This window comes from Tinamus guttatus, unplaced genomic scaffold, assembly GCF_059628265.1.
Source record: "Tinamus guttatus ecotype Peru unplaced genomic scaffold, ASM5962826v1 Tinamus_guttatus_pri_ptg001146l, whole genome shotgun sequence".
Lineage (NCBI taxonomy): Eukaryota > Metazoa > Chordata > Aves > Tinamiformes > Tinamidae > Tinamus > Tinamus guttatus.
The window spans coordinates 56,177-74,136 of NW_028289680.1; the positions used below are offsets into that span (position 1 = coordinate 56,177).

The 17,960-nt window shown below is 70.2% G+C and overlaps 1 protein-coding gene across 1 annotated transcript; it reads right to left on the minus strand.

The window, feature by feature from the left end:
* Positions 1-1,865: 1,865 nt before the first annotated feature.
* On the minus strand, positions 1,866-9,447 carry LOC148590715 (glutaminyl-peptide cyclotransferase-like protein). Its single transcript, XM_088538672.1, has 8 exons — positions 9,381-9,447; positions 8,912-9,096; positions 8,323-8,433; positions 6,827-7,108; positions 3,897-4,058; positions 2,983-3,082; positions 2,532-2,648; positions 1,866-2,025 (listed from the first exon to the last, which is right to left on the minus strand). The coding sequence occupies exons 1-8, from the start codon at positions 9,445-9,447 to the stop codon at positions 1,880-1,882; spliced, it is 1,170 nt and encodes a 389-aa protein (XP_088394798.1). The 3' UTR covers positions 1,866-1,879.
* Positions 9,448-17,960: the final 8,513 nt, after the last annotated feature.

Consider the following 17,960-nt stretch of genomic DNA (forward strand, 5'->3'; position numbering starts at 1 on the left):
GCCCGGTCCCTGACGGCGGCGCCGCGTGTCCCCGCAGGCGGGCAGTGCGTGGAGGGCCGCCGCGGCGCCACGTGCCGCTGCCGGCCGGGCTTCACGGGGCGGCGCTGCGAGCACAACGTGGACGACTGCAGCCCCAACCCGTGCGCGCACGGCGGCACCTGCGTGGACGGCGCCAACGGCTTCCGCTGCTCGTGCACGCTGGGCTACGGCGGCCCGCGCTGCGCGCGCCGCCGCGACGCGTGCGCGCGCGCGCCCTGCCGCCACGGCGCCACGTGCTACACGCACATCTCCGGCCCGGTGTGCGCGTGCGCCGCGGGCTACATGGGCGCGCGCTGCGAGCTGCCCGTGGCCACGCCCCGCCCCCCGGGCGCCGACGCCCCGCCCCCCCGGCGGGCGCGCGGCCCCGCCCCCTCGGCGGCGCTGGCGGCCGCGGGGCCCCTCGCGCTGCTGCTGCTGGGGGCGGGGCTGGCGCTGCGCGCGGCGGCGCGCGGGGGGCGGGGCCTCCGCGCGAGCAGGTGAGGGGAGGGGCCAGGCGGGGGGGCGGGGATACCCCCAATTACCTCCCCTATGGACCCCGCCCACCGCTACTGACCCCGCCCCGTTATTGACCCCGCCCACTGCTATTGACCCCCGCCCCGTTATTGGCCCCGCCCATTGCTATTGCCCCCGCCCCCGCCATTGACTCCGCCCACCGCTATTGATCCTGCCTCCGCCATTGACTTCCCCCCCGTTATTGACCCCCGCCCCCTTATAGACCCCGCCCACCGCTACTGACCCCGCCCCGTTATTGACCCCGCCCACTGCTATTGACCCCGCCCATTGCTATTGACCCGCCCCGTTATTGGCCCCGCCCATTGCTATTGGCCCCGCCCCCGCCGTTGACTCCGCCCACCGCTATTGATCCTGCCTCCGCCATTGACTTTCCCCCCGTTATTGACCCCCGCCCCGTTATAGACCCCGCCCACCGCTACTGACCCCGCCCCCGCCACTGACCCCTCCCGCTATTAACCCCGCCCCCCTTTGCTTTGCAGCCCCGCCCCCGCTCGGCCCCGTGGAGCTGCCACGCAGGTAACGCCCCCCCCCCCCCCAAATGGATGACATGAGCAGGGAGGGGGGGGGGGCGGCCTCAACACCACGTCACAACCTGACCCCGCCCCCTCTCTCTCCTCCCCCCAGGTCTGACCCCTCCCGTGATGATGGAGCCGTTGGGGGCAGGACCCCGCCGGCCTCCCTGGCCACGCCCACTGTGCACGGCCACACCCCCTGGTGCGAGGACACACCCCCTTTCAAAGCCCCGCCCCCGTCCACAAGCCCCTCCCCTCTCACAAATCCCTCACCCTTCACCAGGGAAGCCCCGCCCCCTCCCCCTTGTGCCCACGCCGGCCAATGGGGGGGAAGAGGCGGGGCCTGGATGAGCCCCACCCCCTCCCACCCACTTCTCCCCATCTTGGCTGTGAATTAGATGCAAAATAAATGCAAATTAGATGCAAATCCAAAGGCAGCTATTCCCATTCTTGGAGGGTGGGATGTAAAAAGGGCTGAGGGGGGGCCCCGTGGGGGGGGGGGGGGTGGGGGTGACACCCAGGGTGGCCCCAGAGCCCTGGGTGGAGGGACACACCAGGACATGGGGACAGGCACAGGGCACTTTAATGGCGGCAGGGACACGGCCCCCACGGGTGACACATCCCATAGAAGGATGTCCCATAGGTGCCACATCCTATAGCTACCACATCTCATGGGTGACATGTCCCATAAGTGCCATGTCCCATATATAAAACATCGCAGAGGTGACAGGTACCATAGGTGATGTGGCACATCCCATAGGTGACGCGTCCCCTAGGTGCTGTCCCAGGGGGGCCGTCCCCGCAGTGTCCCTGTGTCACAGCCCCAGGGCCTCGGCCACGAAGAGCAGCAGGATCCGGGCCAGGTTGTCCACGGTGGCCGCGTCCAAATTGTCCTCGGTGTCATCGTGCGTGTGCCACACGCGGGGGAAGGGCGTGGGGATCACGTGCAGCACGGGGACACCTGCCACCACGGGGACACCGGGGGACAATGGGGACACCAGGGCTGAGGACACCCTGGGGATGCATTGGGGACACCGATGCAGGAAAGGGACAAGGTCCTTCTCCCCAGGGACATGCATAGGGGACACGCTGGGGTCATGGGGACAACTTAGGGACATGAGGACCCACCGGGGACACCTTGAGAACATCTTGGGGACACGGGGACACATTGGGGACACCTTGGGGACATCCTGGGGACATCCTTTGGGGACATAGGGACACTCTGGGGACCCATAGAAGACACAGGGGGAACAAGGGGATCCATTAAGGGCATTTGGGGGACACCCTGGGGACATGGGGACTCGTTGGGGACACCCTGGGGACACGGGGACTCGTTGGGGACACCCTGGGGACACGTTGAGGACACCGAGACACTCTGGGGACCCATAGGGGACACCGTGGGGACATGGGGACACACTGGGGACACCCTAGGGACACATTGGGGACATCTTGGGGACATCGGGGTACCTCGCTGCAGGAAGGGGACGTGGTCGTCCTCGACGGGGCCGGGGGCGGGGCCCGGCCGGAAGTAGAACTGGGGGTGGGGGTGGTCCCGGAGCAGCCCCTGGTCGTGGAGCCGCCGCTCTGGGGACACGGGGGGACAATGGGGACATTTGGGACATTGGGGGACATGGGGGACGTTGGGGACATGGGAAAGGGGACAGGCACATGAGCCCCAGGTGTCCTCCCCCGCCCCGTGTCCCCAGGGTGGGGCAGCCCCTCCCCCGTGTCACCCTCCAGCTCCGCCCCCTCATCCCCAGCCCCTCCCCCAATATCCTAGTGCCCCGCCCCCAGGTCCCAATGTCCTCTCGTGTCCCAATGTCCTCCCCGTGTCCCATGTCCCCCCCACGACCGGTGTCCCCTCATGTCCTCCCGTGTCCCCTCGTCCCCCAGTGTCCCCAATGTCCCCTGCTGTCACCAATGGCCGCCAGCCGCTGGAACCAGCCCTCGGTCTCCCGGAAGTGGCTGTAGATGGTGGGGGCGGGGCCGCCCAGCAGGTCCAGCAGCACCAGGAGGCTCTGGGGGGGGCACCAGGGTGACGTCACTTGGCCCCGCCCCCGCGCCTGACCACACCCCTTGGCCCCGCCCTGACACCTCCCCCGCACGCGGCCCCGCCCTCTGAACCCGGCCCCGCCCATTGCTCCCGGCCCCGCCCCTACATGTGGCCCCACCCCCAAGCCAGTGCACCTGACTCCGCCCTCCCACACCTGGCCCTGCCCCCTACACCCGCCCCCACCCACCCAATATGCCTGTCCCCGCCCCCTTGCATGCCCCCACCTATTCGTGGCCCCGCCCCTTCCCTGGCCCCGCCCCTTCACACATTCCCACCCTCTCCTTGACCCCACTCCCCTGCACACATCCCCGCCCCCTTCCCTGGCCCCGCCCACTTCAATTCCCAGCCCCTCCCATGGCCCCGCCCTCTTTCCCCCTCCCCACCCCCGCGGCCCTGCCCCTGCTGCCCCGCCCCCACCATGGCCCTGCCCCTTTACATGGCCCCGCCCCCGTGGCCCCACCCTGTTCCCCCCACCCCCGTGGCCCCGCCCCTTCCCCCTCCCCGCCCTTCGTGACCCCGCCCCCCGCGGACCCTCCCTTTCCCCCTCCCTCGCGGCCCCGCCTCCCCTTGGCCCCGCCCCCACCATGGCCCTGCCCCTTCACAAGGTCCCACCCTCGCGGCCCCGCCTCCCCGTGGCCCCGCCCCGTTTCCCCTCCCCTCCCCGCGGCCCCGCCTCCCCTTGGCCCCGCCCCCTCACATGGTCCCACCCCCGCGGCCCCGTCTCCCCGTGGCCCCGCCCCCTCCCCCACGGCCCCGCCTCCCCGTGGCCCCGCCCCCACCATGGCGCTGAGCTCGGTGGCCCCGGGGCCGCCGGGGGGGTGCGGCCGGGCGGCCATGGCGGCCGCCAGGTGCCGGGCGCCATAGAGGGAGTCGGTGGCGCTCCAGGCGCCGAAGGCCTCCTCGCCGTCCAGGAAGAGGAGCTGCAGGGACAGCGGCGCGCCCTGGGGACAGTGGGGACAGTGTGGGGACAGTGGGGATAGCGAGGGGACAGTGAGGGGACACTGCAGGGACAGTGTGGGGACAGTGGGGATAGCGAGGTGACAGTGTGGGGACACTGCAGGGATAGCAAGGGGACAGTGTGGGGACACCGCAGGGACAGCGGCGCGCCCTGGGGACAGCGTGGGGGGACAGCGTGGGGACAGTGTGGGGACAGCGTGGGGACGGTGTGGGGACATTCCCGGTACCCATTCCCGGTACCCATCCCATTCCCAGTACCCATTCCTAGCACCCATCCCGTTCCTGGTACCCATCCCGCCCCATTCCCAGTATCCACCATATTCCCGGTACCCATCCCACCCCATTCCTTGTACCCATCCCGCCACTCCTGGCACCCGTTCCATTCCCGGTACCCATCCCGTGTCCCATCCCATCCCGTTCCCGGTACCCATCCCGCCCCATTCCCAGTATCCACCACATTCCCGGTACCCATCCCACCACTCCTAGTACCCATCCCGCCCCATTGCCGGTACCCATTCCCGGTACCCATCCCACCGCTCCCGGTACCCATCCCGCCCCATTCCTGGTACCCATTCCCGGTACCCGTCCCGCCGCTCCTGGTACCCATCCCGTGTCCCTGTGTCCCACCCCATCCCGTTCCCGGTGCCCATCCCACCCCATTCCCGGTACCCATTCCCGTTACCCGTTCCATTCCCGGTACGCATCCCATGTCCCTGTGTCCCACCCCATCCCGTTCCCGGTGCCCATCCCGCCCCATTTCTGGTACCCATCCCGCCCCATTCCCAGGATCCACCACATTCCCGGTACCCATCCCACCACTCCTAGTACCCATCCCGCCCCATTCCCGGTACCCATTCCCAGTACCCATCCCGCCGCTCCCGGTACCCATCCCGCCCCATTCCCGGTACCCATTCCCGGTACCCATCCCATTCCTGGTGCCCATCCCACCCCATTCCTGGTATCCGTTCCATTCCCGGTACCCATCCTGTGTCCCTGTGTCCCACCCCATCCCGTTCCCGGTACCCATCCCGCCCCATTCCCGGTACCCATTCCTGGTACCCATTCCTGCCGCTCCCGGTACCCATCCCATTCCTGGTACCCATTCCCAGCACCTGCCCTGTGTCCCTGTGTCCCGCCCCATTCCTGGTACCCATTCCCAGTACCCATCCCACAGCTCCCAGTACCCATCCCGCCCCATTCCCGGTACCCATCCCGTTCCCGGTACCCATCCCACCCCATTCCCAGTACCCGCCCCATTCCCGGTACCCATTCCTGGTACCCATCCCGTTCCTGGTGCCCATCCCACCCCATTCCCGGTATCCGCCCCATTCCTGGTACCCATCCCACCGCTCCTGGCACCCATCCCGCCCCATTCCCGGTACCCATTCCCGGTACCCATCCCATTCCCGGCACCCACCCCGCCCCATTCCCGGTACCCATTCCCAGTACCCGTCCCGCCGCTCCCGATACCCATCCCGCCCCATTCCCGGTACCCATTCCCGGTACCCATCCCGTTCCTGGTACCCATCCCGCCCCATTCCCGGTACCCATTCCCAGTACCCATCCCGTTCCCGATACCCATCCCGCCCCATTCCCGGTACCCATTCCCGGTACCCATCCCGTTCCCGATACCCATCCCGCCCCATTCCTGGTACCCATTCCCGGTACCCATTCCCGGTACCCATCCCGTTCCCGGTACCCATCCCGCCCCATTCCCGGTACCCATTCCTGGTACCCATCCTGTTCTGGGTGCCCATCCCGCCCCATTCCCGGTACCCATTCCCGGTACCCATCCCGTTCCCGGCACCCATCCCGCCCCATTCCCGGTACCCGTTCCCAGTACCCATCCCGCTCCTGATACCCATCCCGCCCCATTCCCGGTACCCATTCCCGGTACCCATCCCATTCCCGGCACCCATCCCGCCCCATTCCCGGTACCCATCCCGTTCCCGGTACCCATCCCGCCCCATTCCCAGTACCCATTCCCGGTACCCATTCCTGGTACCCATCCCGCCCCATTCCCGGTACCCATTCCCGGTACCCATCCTGTTCCGGGTGCCCATCCCACCCCATTCCCGGTACCCATTCCCGGTACCTGTCCCGCTGCTCCCGGTACCCATCCCGCCCCATTCCCGGTACCCATCCCGTTCCCGGCACCCATCCCGCCCCATTCCCGGGACCCATCCCGCCCCATTCCCGGTACCCATCCCGCCCCATTCCCAGTACCCATTCCTGGTACCCATCCCGTTCCCGGCACCCATCCCGCCCCATTCCCGGTACCCATTCCCGGTACCCATCCCGTTCCCAGCACCCATCCCGCCCATTCCCGGTACCCATTCCCGGTACCCATCCCGTTCCCGATACCCATCCCGCCCCATTCCCGGTACCCATTCCCGGTACCCATCCCACCCCATTCCCAGTACCCATTCCCGGCACCCATCCCGCCCATTCCCGGTACCCATTCCCGGTACCCATCCTGTTCCCAGTACCCATCCCGCCCCATTCCCGGTACCCATTCCCGGTACCCATTCCCGGTACCCGTCCCACCGCTCCCGGCACCCATCCCGCCCCATTCCCGGTACCCATTCCCGGTACCCATCCCGTTCCCGATACCCATCCCGCCCCATTCCCGGTACCCATTCCCGGTACCCATCCCGCCCCATTCCCGGTACCCATTCCTGGTACCCATCCCATTCCCGGTACCCATCCCGCCCCATTCCCGGTACCCATTCCCGGTACCCATTCCCGGTACCCGTCCCGCCGCGCGCCGCAGCCGCGGCCCCAGCGCGGCCGCCATCTCGAGCAGGAGGGCGCAGGGCAGCGCCGCGTCGGTGGCGCCCACGAAGGGGCGGCCGCGCGCGTCGGGCGCCAGCGCCTTGGAGTCCAGGTGACAGGCGAGCGCCAGGCGCCGCGGGGACGCGGGGGACAGCGTGGCCACCAGCGACGCGAAGGGCAGGCGGCCCCGCGGCGTCGCCGCCTCGAACGTGTCGGCCCACACGTGCCAGCCCAGCGCCGCCAGCGTGCGCGTCACGTGCTGCGGGGACACCGTGGGGACATGGGGACATCATGGGGACACGTGGGGACACGTGGGGACAGTGTGGGGACACGTGGGGACATGGGGACACGTGGGGACATGGGGGACAGCATGGGGACACGTGGGAACAGGGAGACACGTGGGAACAGGGGGGACAGTGTGGGGACACATGGGGACACGTGGGAACACATTGGGGACACATGGGGACATGGGGACACGTGGGAACACGTTGGGGACATGGGGACACATGGGGACATGGGGACACGTGGGGACGCGGGGGACAGTGTGGGGACACATGGGGACATGTGGGAACACGTTGGGGACATGGGACACAGGGGGACACATAGGGACATGTGGGAACACGGGGGGACATGTGGGGACACATGGGGACATGGGGACACGTGGGGACATGTGGGAACATGGGGGGACATGTGGGGACACATGGGGACATGGGGACACGTGGGAACAGGGGGGACAGTGTGGGGACACATGGGGACACATGGGAACACATTGGGGACACATGGGGACATGGGGACACGTGGGAACACGTTGGGGACATGGGGACACATGGGGACATGGGGACACGTGGGGACGCGGGGGACAGTGTGGGGACACGTGGGAACAGGGGGACACGTGGGAACAGGGGGGACAGTGTGGGGACACATGGGGACATGGGGACACGTGGGAACACGTTGGGGACATGGGGACACATGGGGACATGGGGACACGTGGGGACGCGGGGGACAGTGTGGGGACACATGGGGACATGGGGACATGTGGGAACACGTTGGGGACATGGGGACACATGGGGACACATAGGGACATGTGGGAACACGGGGGGACATGTGGGGACACATGGGGACATGGGGACACGTGGGGACATGGAGGAACATGGGGACATGTGGGGATATGGGGGGACATGGGGAGAGAGGGGGGACACAGCGGGGAAGTGGGGACACAGGGATATGGGGACACAGGGACATGGGGACGCGTGGGGACACGGGGATGCAGGGACGCATGGGGACATGGGGGGAGACGGGGACGCGTGGACACGTGGGGATGTGCAGGGACATGTGGGGACGCGTGGGGACATGGGGATACGGGGACATGGGACACATAGGGGGATGCATGGGGACGTGTGGGGACGTGGGGGACGCGAGAGGGGTCACGCGGGGACACGCGGGGGGGTGGCGCCACGTGACCGCGGGGCTGACCTGGCGCGCGGCGCGCGCCCCCGCCGAGCCGGGCACGCGCGTGCGCAGCAGCGGCCGCAGGAGGGCGCCGCGGAGCCGCCCCGTGTCCAGCGCCGCCAGCAGGGGCGGGGCCTGCGCGCGGGGGCGGGGCATCAGTGCGGGGCACGCCCCCCCGGCCGCGCGGAGACCCCGCCCCTCCACGTTCCCGCGCGGCGTCGCCAAGGAGACCGCGCCCCCTTACACCACCCCCGTTCTCGTGGGGGCGGGGCCAAGGAGGCCCCGCCCCGGGCAGGCAGAGGCCACGCCCCCCCCCCCCCACGCCCCCTCCCCCCTCCACACCTCCCGGAACCGCCCCCTCCCGCTCCCCGTTCCCGCGGCGCGTCACGGCGGGGGCGGGGCCAATGCGGCCACGCCCCCCGGGCACGCAGAGACCCCGCCCCCCAATGCCCCCTCCCTCCTCTCCCCGGTGCCCCCGGTCCCCGCTCCCCCTCTACCCCCCCGCTTCCCCCGCCGCCTCCCGGGGCTCCCCCAGTCCCCTCCCCGCTCCACGGTGGCTCCTTCCGATACTCCCCGCCTCCCCCCGCTTCCCGGTGCCCGCCCCCCCGCGCACCCCGTTCCCGCCGGGTTCCGTCTCGTCGCTGTCGTCGCTGTCGCCGCCGCCGCGCGCGGGCGCCCAGGCCGCGTAGAGCAACGCGGCGGCCGCCACCAGCGCCAGCAGCACGGGGGGGCGGGGCCAGCGGCGCCGCCGGGCCGGCACCGGCGCCGCAACCGGCACCGGAACCGGCACCGGCCGCGCTCCGCCCCCCCCCGCGCCACGGGGCCGCCGCGCGCCGCCCGGGCCCGCACGCATGGCGGGGGGGCGGGGCCACGCCAGGCCCCGCCTCCCTCCGCACGCGCATGCGCGCGGCTGCCCTCCCCCCCCCCCCGCCACCGGGCGGGGTTGCCGCCTGCATCACGTGGTTGACACCCCCTACGGGGGCGGGGCTTGTCGGCGCTACCACGTGGTCACAGCGTGGGCGTCGCCGCGGGCCGTGTGCAAAGGGGAGGGCGCCCAATGAGCGACGGGGCCATCCCAATACCCAAGTCCACCTGTTTCCGTGCCTTTATTTGCCCGTTTTCCACCCATTTCCGAGCCTTTTTACCCATTTCCGCGCCTTTTTTATTCGGTTCCACCTATTTCCACCCGTTTTCACGCCTTTTTTATTCGTTTCCACACCCTTTTTACCCTTTTCCCGCCCATTTCCGACCCCTTCTTTACCCTTTTTCCCCTGGTTTTACCTGTTTCCACCCATTTCCGTGCGTTTTTTCATCCGTTTCCATCTGTTTTCCCCCATTCCCGATGCCGTTTTTACCCCTTTTCCCACCGGTTTCCCTCCCGCCTGCGGGGCGGGGCCTGCTCCTCGCCCCGCCCCTTCTTCCCATTGCCCCGCCCTCCCCGTGGGGCACCCCAGAGCGCGGGGGGGGGAGTGGGTGGGCCCTGACGTCACGGTGGGGGCGGGGCTTCCGCGGAAAGAACCGGGACTGACACGGGATGGGGGGGCCCCGCGATGTCCAGGAAGGGCCCTAGTGTCCAAAGGGACCCCGGTGTCCGGGGGGGCCCCGGCGTCCGGGCCGGGTCACTGTGCGCATGGCCGCGCTGGGTCCCCAATGTCCGGAGCGGCCCAGGTGTCCAAAGGGTCCCCGGTGTCCGGATGGTCCCCGGTGTCCAGATGGTCCCCGGTGTCCGGAGGGTCCCCGGTGTCCGGGCTGGCCGGCGCGGGGCCGGGCTCCTCGCCGTCGAAGTAGCGCTCCTCCGCGTCCCGCGCCGCCACCTCCGCCATGTCCAGCTCCGCGTCCTCGTCCACCTGCCTGGGGACACGGGGGGACATGGGACAGGGGTCCCATGTCCGGGAAGGGTCCCGTGTCCGGGCTCCCGTGTCCAGGGGGTCCCGTGTCCCGCTCCGTGTCCCATTCCTGGGGACACGGGGGGACATGGGACAGGGGTCCCATGTCTGGGAAGGGCCCCATGTCCGGAAGGGTCCCGTGTCCGGGCTCCCGTGTCCAGGGGGTCCCGTGTCCCGCTCCGTGTCCCATTCCTGGGGACACGGGGGGGACATGGGACAGGGGTCCCATGTCCGGGAAGGGTCCCGTGTCCGGGCTCCCGTGTCCAGGGGGTCCCGTGTCCCGCTCCGTGTCCCATTCCTGGGGACACGGGGGGACATGGGACAGGGGTCCCATGTCCGGGAAGGGTCCCGTGTCCGGGCTCCCGTGTCCAGGGGGTCCCGTGTCCCGCTCCGTGTCCCATTCCTGGGGACACGGGGGGGACATGGGACAGGGGTCCCATGTCCGGGAAGGGTCCCGTGTCCGGGCTCCCGTGTCCAGGGGGTCCCGTGTCCCGCTCCGTGTCCCATTCCTGGGGACACGGGGGGACATGGGACAGGGGTCCCATGTCCGGGAAGGGTCCCGTGTCCGGGCTCCCGTGTCCAGGGGGTCCCGTGTCCCGCTCCGTGTCCCATTCCTGGGGACACGGGGGGACATGGGACAGGGGTCCCATGTCCGGGAAGGGTCCCGTGTCCGGGCTCCCGTGTCCAGGGGGTCCCGTGTCCCGCTCCGTGTCCCATTCCTGGGGACACGGGGGGACATGGGACAGGGGTCCCATGTCCGGGAAGGGTCCCGTGTCCGGGCTCCCGTGTCCAGGGGGTCCCGTGTCCCGCTCCGTGTCCCATTCCTGGGGACACGGGGGGACATGGGACAGGGGTCCCATGTCCGGGAAGGGTCCCGTGTCCGGGCTCCCGTGTCCAGGGGGTCCCGTGTCCCGCTCCGTGTCCCATTCCTGGGGACACGGGGGGGACATGGGACAGGGGTCCCATGTCCGGGAAGGGTCCCGTGTCCGGGCTCCCGTGTCCAGGGGGTCCCGTGTCCCGCTCCGTGTCCCATTCCTGGGGACACGGGGGGACATGGGACAGGGGTCCCATGTCCGGGAAGGGTCCCGTGTCCGGGCTCCCGTGTCCAGGGGGTCCCGTGTCCCGCTCCGTGTCCCATTCCTGGGGACACGGGGGGACATGGGACAGGGGTCCCATGTCCGGGAAGGGTCCCGTGTCCGGGCTCCCGTGTCCAGGGGGTCCCGTGTCCCGCTCCATGTCCCATTCCTGGGGACACGGGGGGACATGGGACAGGGGTCCCATGTCCGGGAAGGGTCCCGTGTCCGGGCTCCCGTGTCCAGGGGGTCCCGTGTCCCGCTCCGTGTCCCATTCCTGGGGACACGGGGGGACATGGGACAGGGGTCCCATGTCCGGAAGGGTCCCATGTCCGGGCTCCCGTGTCCAGGGGGTCCCGTGTCCCGCTCCGTGTCCCATTCCTGGGGACACGGGGGGACATGGGACAGGGGTCCCATGTCCGGGAAGGGTCCCGTGTCCGGGCTCCCGTGTCCAGGGGGTCCCGTGTCCCGCTCCGTGTCCCATTCCTGGGGACACGGGGGGACATGGGACAGGGGTCCCATGTCCGGGAAGGGTCCCGTGTCCGGGCTCCCGTGTCCAGGGGGTCCCGTGTCCCGCTCCGTGTCCCATTCCTGGGGACACGGGGGGACATGGGACAGGGGTCCCATGTCCGGGAAGGGTCCCGTGTCCGGGCTCCCGTGTCCAGGGGGTCCCGTGTCCCGCTCCGTGTCCCATTCCTGGGGACACGGGGGGACATGGGACAGGGGTCCCATGTCCGGGAAGGGTCCCGTGTCGGGGCTCCCGTGTCCAGGGGGTCCCGTGTCCCGCTCCGTGTCCCATTCCTGGGGACACGGGGGGACATGGGACAGGGGTCCCATGTCCGGGAAGGGTCCCGTGTCCGGGCTCCCGTGTCCAGGGGGTCCCGTGTCCCGCTCCGTGTCCCATTCCTGTGACCAGTTCCGTGTCCCGCTCCCGTGTCCCGTTCCCGTGTCCCATTCCTGTGACCAGTTCCGTGTCCCGCTCCCGTGTCCCGTTCCCGTGTCCCATTCCGCGTCCGGCCCCACCTGTAGTCGAAGCGGCGGTCGCGGCCGTCCAGGAAGCGCCGGTGCATCCGGCTCGTGAACTCGGCCCACAGCAGCTCCCGCCCGGCCGCGTCGGGGGCCCAGGCGTCCGGGGCCTCGTCTGGGGGCGGGGGGGACAACATGAGCGACCCCCCCATGTCCCACATCCCCCCATATCCCACATCCCCCCATGTCCCCCCATATCCACCCCATATTCCACATCCCCCCATGTCCCCCCATATCCACCCCATATTCCATGTCCCCCCCTGTCCCCTGTCCCTACCATGTCCCCCCCATTACCCACGTCCCCCCATGTCCCAATGTCCTCCCACGTCCCCCCATGTCCCATGCCCCCCCCATCCCCTGTCCCCCCCATGTCCCCTCCATATCTCATGTTCCCCCCATGTTCCATATGCCCCTCATGTCCCAATGTCCCCCCCACGTCCCCTCATGTCCCAGTGTCCCCATGTCCCCTGTCCCCCCCATGTCCCCTCCATATCCCACATCCCCAACGTCCCCCCATGTCCCAATGTCCCCCATGTCCCAGTGTCCCCATGTCCCCTGTCCCCTCCATGTCCCCTCCATATCCCACATCCCCAACGTCCCCCCATGTCCCAATGTCCCCATGTCCCCTGTCCCCCCCATGTCCCCTCCATATCCCACATCCCCAACGTCCTCCCATGTCCCAATGTCCCCCCCATGTCCCAGTGTCCCCATGTCCCCTGTCCCCCCCCATGTCCCCTTCATATCTCATGTCCCCCCCAAGCCCCCCCATGTCCCATATGCCCCTCATGTCCCAATGTCCCCCCCCACGTCCCCCCATGTCCCAGTGTCCCCATGTCCCCTGTCCCCCCCCATGTCCCCTCCATATCCCACATCCCCAACGTCCCCCATGTCCCAATGTCCCCCATGTCCCAGTGTCCCCATGTCCCCTGTCCCCATGTCCCCTCCATATCCCACATCCCCCCACATTCCCCCATGTCCCAATGTCCCCCCATGTCCCCAGGCGTCACTGGCCTTCGCTGTCCTCTTCCTCCTCCTCCTCCTCCTCGTCCTCCTCCTCGTCCTCGTCGTCCCCCTCCCCCCCGCAGAGCAGCCGCCACAGGGGGGTCCCCGCGGGGGGGGTCCCCGCGGGGGGGGTCCCCGGGGGACGGGGCGCGGGGGGGGTGGCCCCTGGGTCCCCCCCCCGGTAGAGCCGGTAGAGCCGGGGCGCCCGGGCCCGCATGCGGCTCTCGCTGAAGTACTGCCCGCCTTGGGGACAATGGGGACAGTGTGGGGACAGGGGGACAATAGGGATGGGGGGCAATGGGGAGAGGGGGGACAATGGGGACAACTCCCCTGGAATGGCCCCTCCAGCCTTGGGGACAATGGGGACAGTGTGGGGACAGGGGGACAATAGGGACAGGGGGGACAATGGGAACAGGGGGGACAACGGGGACAACCCCCCCGGAACGGCCCCTCCAGCCTTGGGGACAACGGGGACAGGGGGACAATGGGGACTACCCCCCCTGGAATGGTCCCTCCAACCTTGGGGACAATGGGGACGGGGGGACAATAGGGACAGAGGGGACAATGGGGACAACCTGGGGACAGAGGGGACAATGGGGACATCCTGGAGCCCGTGGGGACCCTGATGACCCTCATAGGGACCCTGGGGACACAGTGGGGACCTCGGGGACATCCTGGAGCCCGTGGGGACCCTGAGGACCCTCATAGGGACCCTGGGGACACAATGGGGACCTCGGGGACACCACGGGGACATCGGGGACAGCAAAGGGACATTGGGGACATCCCAGGAGCCCGTGGGGACCCTGGGGACACCCCGGGGACATTGGGGACATCCTGGAGCCCGTGGGGACCCTGAGGACCCTCATAGGGACCCTGGGGACACAATGGGGACCTCGGGGACACCACGGAGACATCGGGGACAGCAAAGGGACATTGGGGACATCCCAGGAGCCCGTGGGGACCCTGGGGACACCCTGGGGCCCGTGGGGACCCTGGGGACACCCCGGGGACATTGGGGACATCCCAGCGCCCGTGGGGACCCTGGGGACACCCCGGGGATATTGGGGACATCCCGGAGCCCGTGGGGACGCTGGGGACCCTCATAGGGACCCTGGGGACACAATGGGGACCTCGGGGACACCACGGAGACATCGGGGACAGCAAAGGGACATTGGGGACATCCCAGGAGCCCATGGGGACTCTGGGGACACCCCGGGGACATTGGGGACATCCCGGAGCCCGTGGGGACGCTGGGGACCCTCATAGGGACTCTGGGGACACAACAGGGACCCTGGGGACATCCCGGAGCCCGTGGTGACCCCGGGGACCTCCCGGGGACATCGGGGACACCCCGGGGCGCTCCCGGACGCCGGGGCCCTCACCCGCGATCAGCCGCTGCAGCGCCGCGAAGCGCCGGTTCCGCACGAGGGTGTCGCGGCGGGGCGGGCGGCCCGGAACCGGCACCGGCCCCCGAACCGGCTCCGGCTCCGCCCCCAGAACCGGCTCCAGCGGCACCGCGGGCTCCGGCTCCATCACCCTGCGCGGGGGATGGACCGTGGAGGGGACGGAAGGGAACGGACCGGGAGCCCGAACGGAACCGGGAGCCCCGCACGGAACCGGGAGCCCCGCACGGAACCGGGAGCCCCGCACGGAACCGGGAGCCCGAACGGAACCGGGAGCCCCGCACAGAACCAGGAGCCCGAAAGGGACCGGGAGCCCGAAAGGGACCGGGAGCCCCGCACGGAACCGGGAGCCCGAAAGGGACCGGGAACCCCGCACGGAACCGGGAGCCCCGCACGGAACCGGGACCCCGAACGGAACCGGGAGCCCCGCACAGAACCGAGACCTTGAACTGAACCGGGAGCCCCGCACGAAACAGGGACCTTGAACGGAACCGGGAGCCCCGCAAGAAACCGGGAATCCCCGCACGGAACCGGGAGCCCCGTAGAGACCCAGGGAGCCCCAGACGGAACCGAGAATCCCCGCACGGAACCGGGAGCCCCTTAGGGAACGGGGGGAACCCCGGGGCGCCCCCCAGGGCAGCCCGGCCCCCTTTGGGCGCGACACGCGCGCGCGCCGCGAACTCACCCGCTGCCGCCATGGCGCGGCCCCGCCCCCCGCGCGCCGATAGGCTGCGCCGTGGCTCCGCCCGCGCCCCGCCCCCGCCGGAACTTCCGGCAGTGCAGGGGGACGAGGAAAGCGGCGCGCCCGCGCCCGGCACTCGCGTTCCGCCGCGCTTCCCGCCCCCCCAGCCTTCCTCCCCTGCGTCGCCAACGACGCCAACGTCCCCTATGTCCCCCCTCAACGTCCCCCATGTCCCCCCCAATATCCCGCATGCCCCCCCCCCGTGTCCCCACCCGCCCTCGCGTCCCCCCTTGTTCCCGTGTTAAGAAAGAGGCGGAGGCTCCTTGCAGGGGGGAGGGACTTTATGGTTGCACCAGGCGGGGGGCCGGGACCCCATCCGGGAGGGCCCGGCCGTGGCAGTGACAGCGCTGGGGGGCGGGGCTTGTCCCCATGGGGGCGGGGTCTGTCCCCATGGGGGCGGGGCATCGGGGGGAACTGGCCTTGGCAAGAGGGCTGCCCGGGGGAGGGGTCGGTACCGGGGGGGGGTCCCGGCTGTACCCGGAGGGGAGGGGGTTGGTACCGAGGATCCGTACCCGGAGGGGGGGGGCGGTACCGGCCGTACCGGAGCGGGGGATGGTACCGAGGTTCCGTACCGGAGGGGACCGTACGGGGGGGGTTCTGTAAAGGGGGGATCCCGGTGGTACCGAGGCGGGGGGGTCGGTACTGGGGCGGTCCCGGCCGTACCGGAGGGCTAGGGGGAGCTCGGTACCGGGGTGGTCTCGGCCGTACCGGAGGCGGGGTGTACCGGGTGGCTTCCCGGCGGTACCGGACTGGAGGGGCGGTACCGGGGGGGTCCCGGTGGTCCTGGGGCGGTCCCGGCCGTAGCGGAAGGGGGGAGGGTTCGGTACCCGGGGGTCCCCGCGGTACCGAGGTGGGGGGGGTCGGTACCGGGGTGACCCCGGCCGTACCAAAGAGGGAGTCGGTACCGGGCGGTCCCGGTGGTACCGGAGGGGGCGGGCTCAGGCCCCCTCCTCGCAGGGGGCGCCGGGGGGGCCGCTCTCGGCGCCGGGGGGCGGGGCCGGGCAGGCCACGTAGCGCCCCGCCCCCGGCCCCGCCCCCTCCGCCGCGGGCCCCGCCCCGTCCCCGGGGGGCTCCTCGGGGGCCTCGGCAGGAGGCCCCGCCCCCTCGGGCTTGCCGGCGGGGGCGTGGCACATGTTGACGTAGAGGCCGGGGGCGGGGCCGGGGGCGGGGCCAGGGCCCGGGAGGCTCCGCAGCAGCTTGGCCAGCGCCGCGCGCAGCTCCGCGAAGGGGGGGCGGGCGCGGGGCTCGGGCGCCCAGCAGCGCCGCATGAGCGCGTACCTGGGGACAAGGGGACAATGGGGACAATGAGGGGACATGGGGGGACATGGGGACACGGGGGGACACGGGGGGACACGGGGACACGGCGGCCAGCAGCGCCGCATGAGCGCGTACCTGGGGACAAGGGGACAATGGGGACAATGAGGGGACATGGGGGGACATGGGGACACGGGGGGACACGGGGACACGGCGCCCAGCAGCGCCGCATGAGCGCGTACCTGGGGACAAGGGGACAATGAGGGTACATGGGGGTACATGGAGGGACATGGGGACACGGGGACACGGCGCCCAGCAGCGCCGCATGAGCGCGTACCTGGGGACAAGGGGACAATGGGGACAATGAGGGGACATGGGGGGACGGGAGGACACTGGGGGACACGGCGCCCAGCAGCGCTGCATGAGCGCGTACCTGGGGACAAGGGGGACACTGAGGGGACATGGGGACACGGGGGGACACGGGGACATGGCACCCAGCAGCGCCGCATGAGCGTGTACCTGGGGACAAGGGGACAATGAGGGGACATGGGGACACGGCGCCCAGCAGCGCCACATGAGCGCGTACCAGGAGACAAGGGGACAAGGGGGACACTGAGGGGACATGGGGACACGGGGACACGTCGTCCAGCAGCGCCGCATGAGCGCGTACCTGGGGACAAGGGGACAATGAGGGGACATGAGGGGACATGGGGACACGGGAGGACACGGGGACACGGCGCCCAGCAGCGCCGCATGAGCGCGTACCAGGAGACAAGGGGACAAGGGGGACACTGAGGGGACATGGGGACACGGGGACACGTCGTCCAGCAGCGCTGCATGAGCGCGTACCTGGGGACATGGGGACACGGGGGGGACACAGGGACATGGCACCCAGCAGCGCCGCATGAGCGCGTACCTGGGGACAAGGGGACAGTGGGGACAATGAGGGGACATGCGGGGGGACGGGGGGACGGCACCCGGCAGCGCCACATGAGTGCGTACCTGGAGGGACAATGAGGGGACATGGGGACAATGAAGGGACATGGGGGGACACAGGGGGACACGGGGACACGGCGCCCAGAAGCGCCGCATGAGCGCGTACCTGGGGACAAGTGGAGAATGGGGACAATGAGGGGACATGGGGGGACATGGGGTGACACGGGGACGCAGGGGAGGTGGCACTCACAGCTGGCGGTGGCAGTGTGGTGGGCATGCCAGCCGCAGGGGGCGGTGCAGGGAGGTGACAGGGGAGGTGACACAGGGGAGGTGGCACATT

Bases quoted from the DNA above. Each gene is read 5' to 3' on its own strand.
- LOC148590715 (XM_088538672.1), bottom strand. From the start codon at position 9,447: ATGGGTAAAAAGGCTCGGAAATGGGTGGAAAACGGGCAAATAAAGGCA. The intron at 7,109-8,322 runs GTCAGCCCCGCG...GTGTCCCCGCAG, and splicing joins GGGCGCGCGCCGCGCGCCAG to CACGTGACGCGCACGCTGGC. The intron at 2,649-2,982 runs GTGACAGCAGGG...CCGTGTCCCCAG, and splicing joins CCAGCGGCTGGCGGCCATTG to AGCGGCGGCTCCACGACCAG.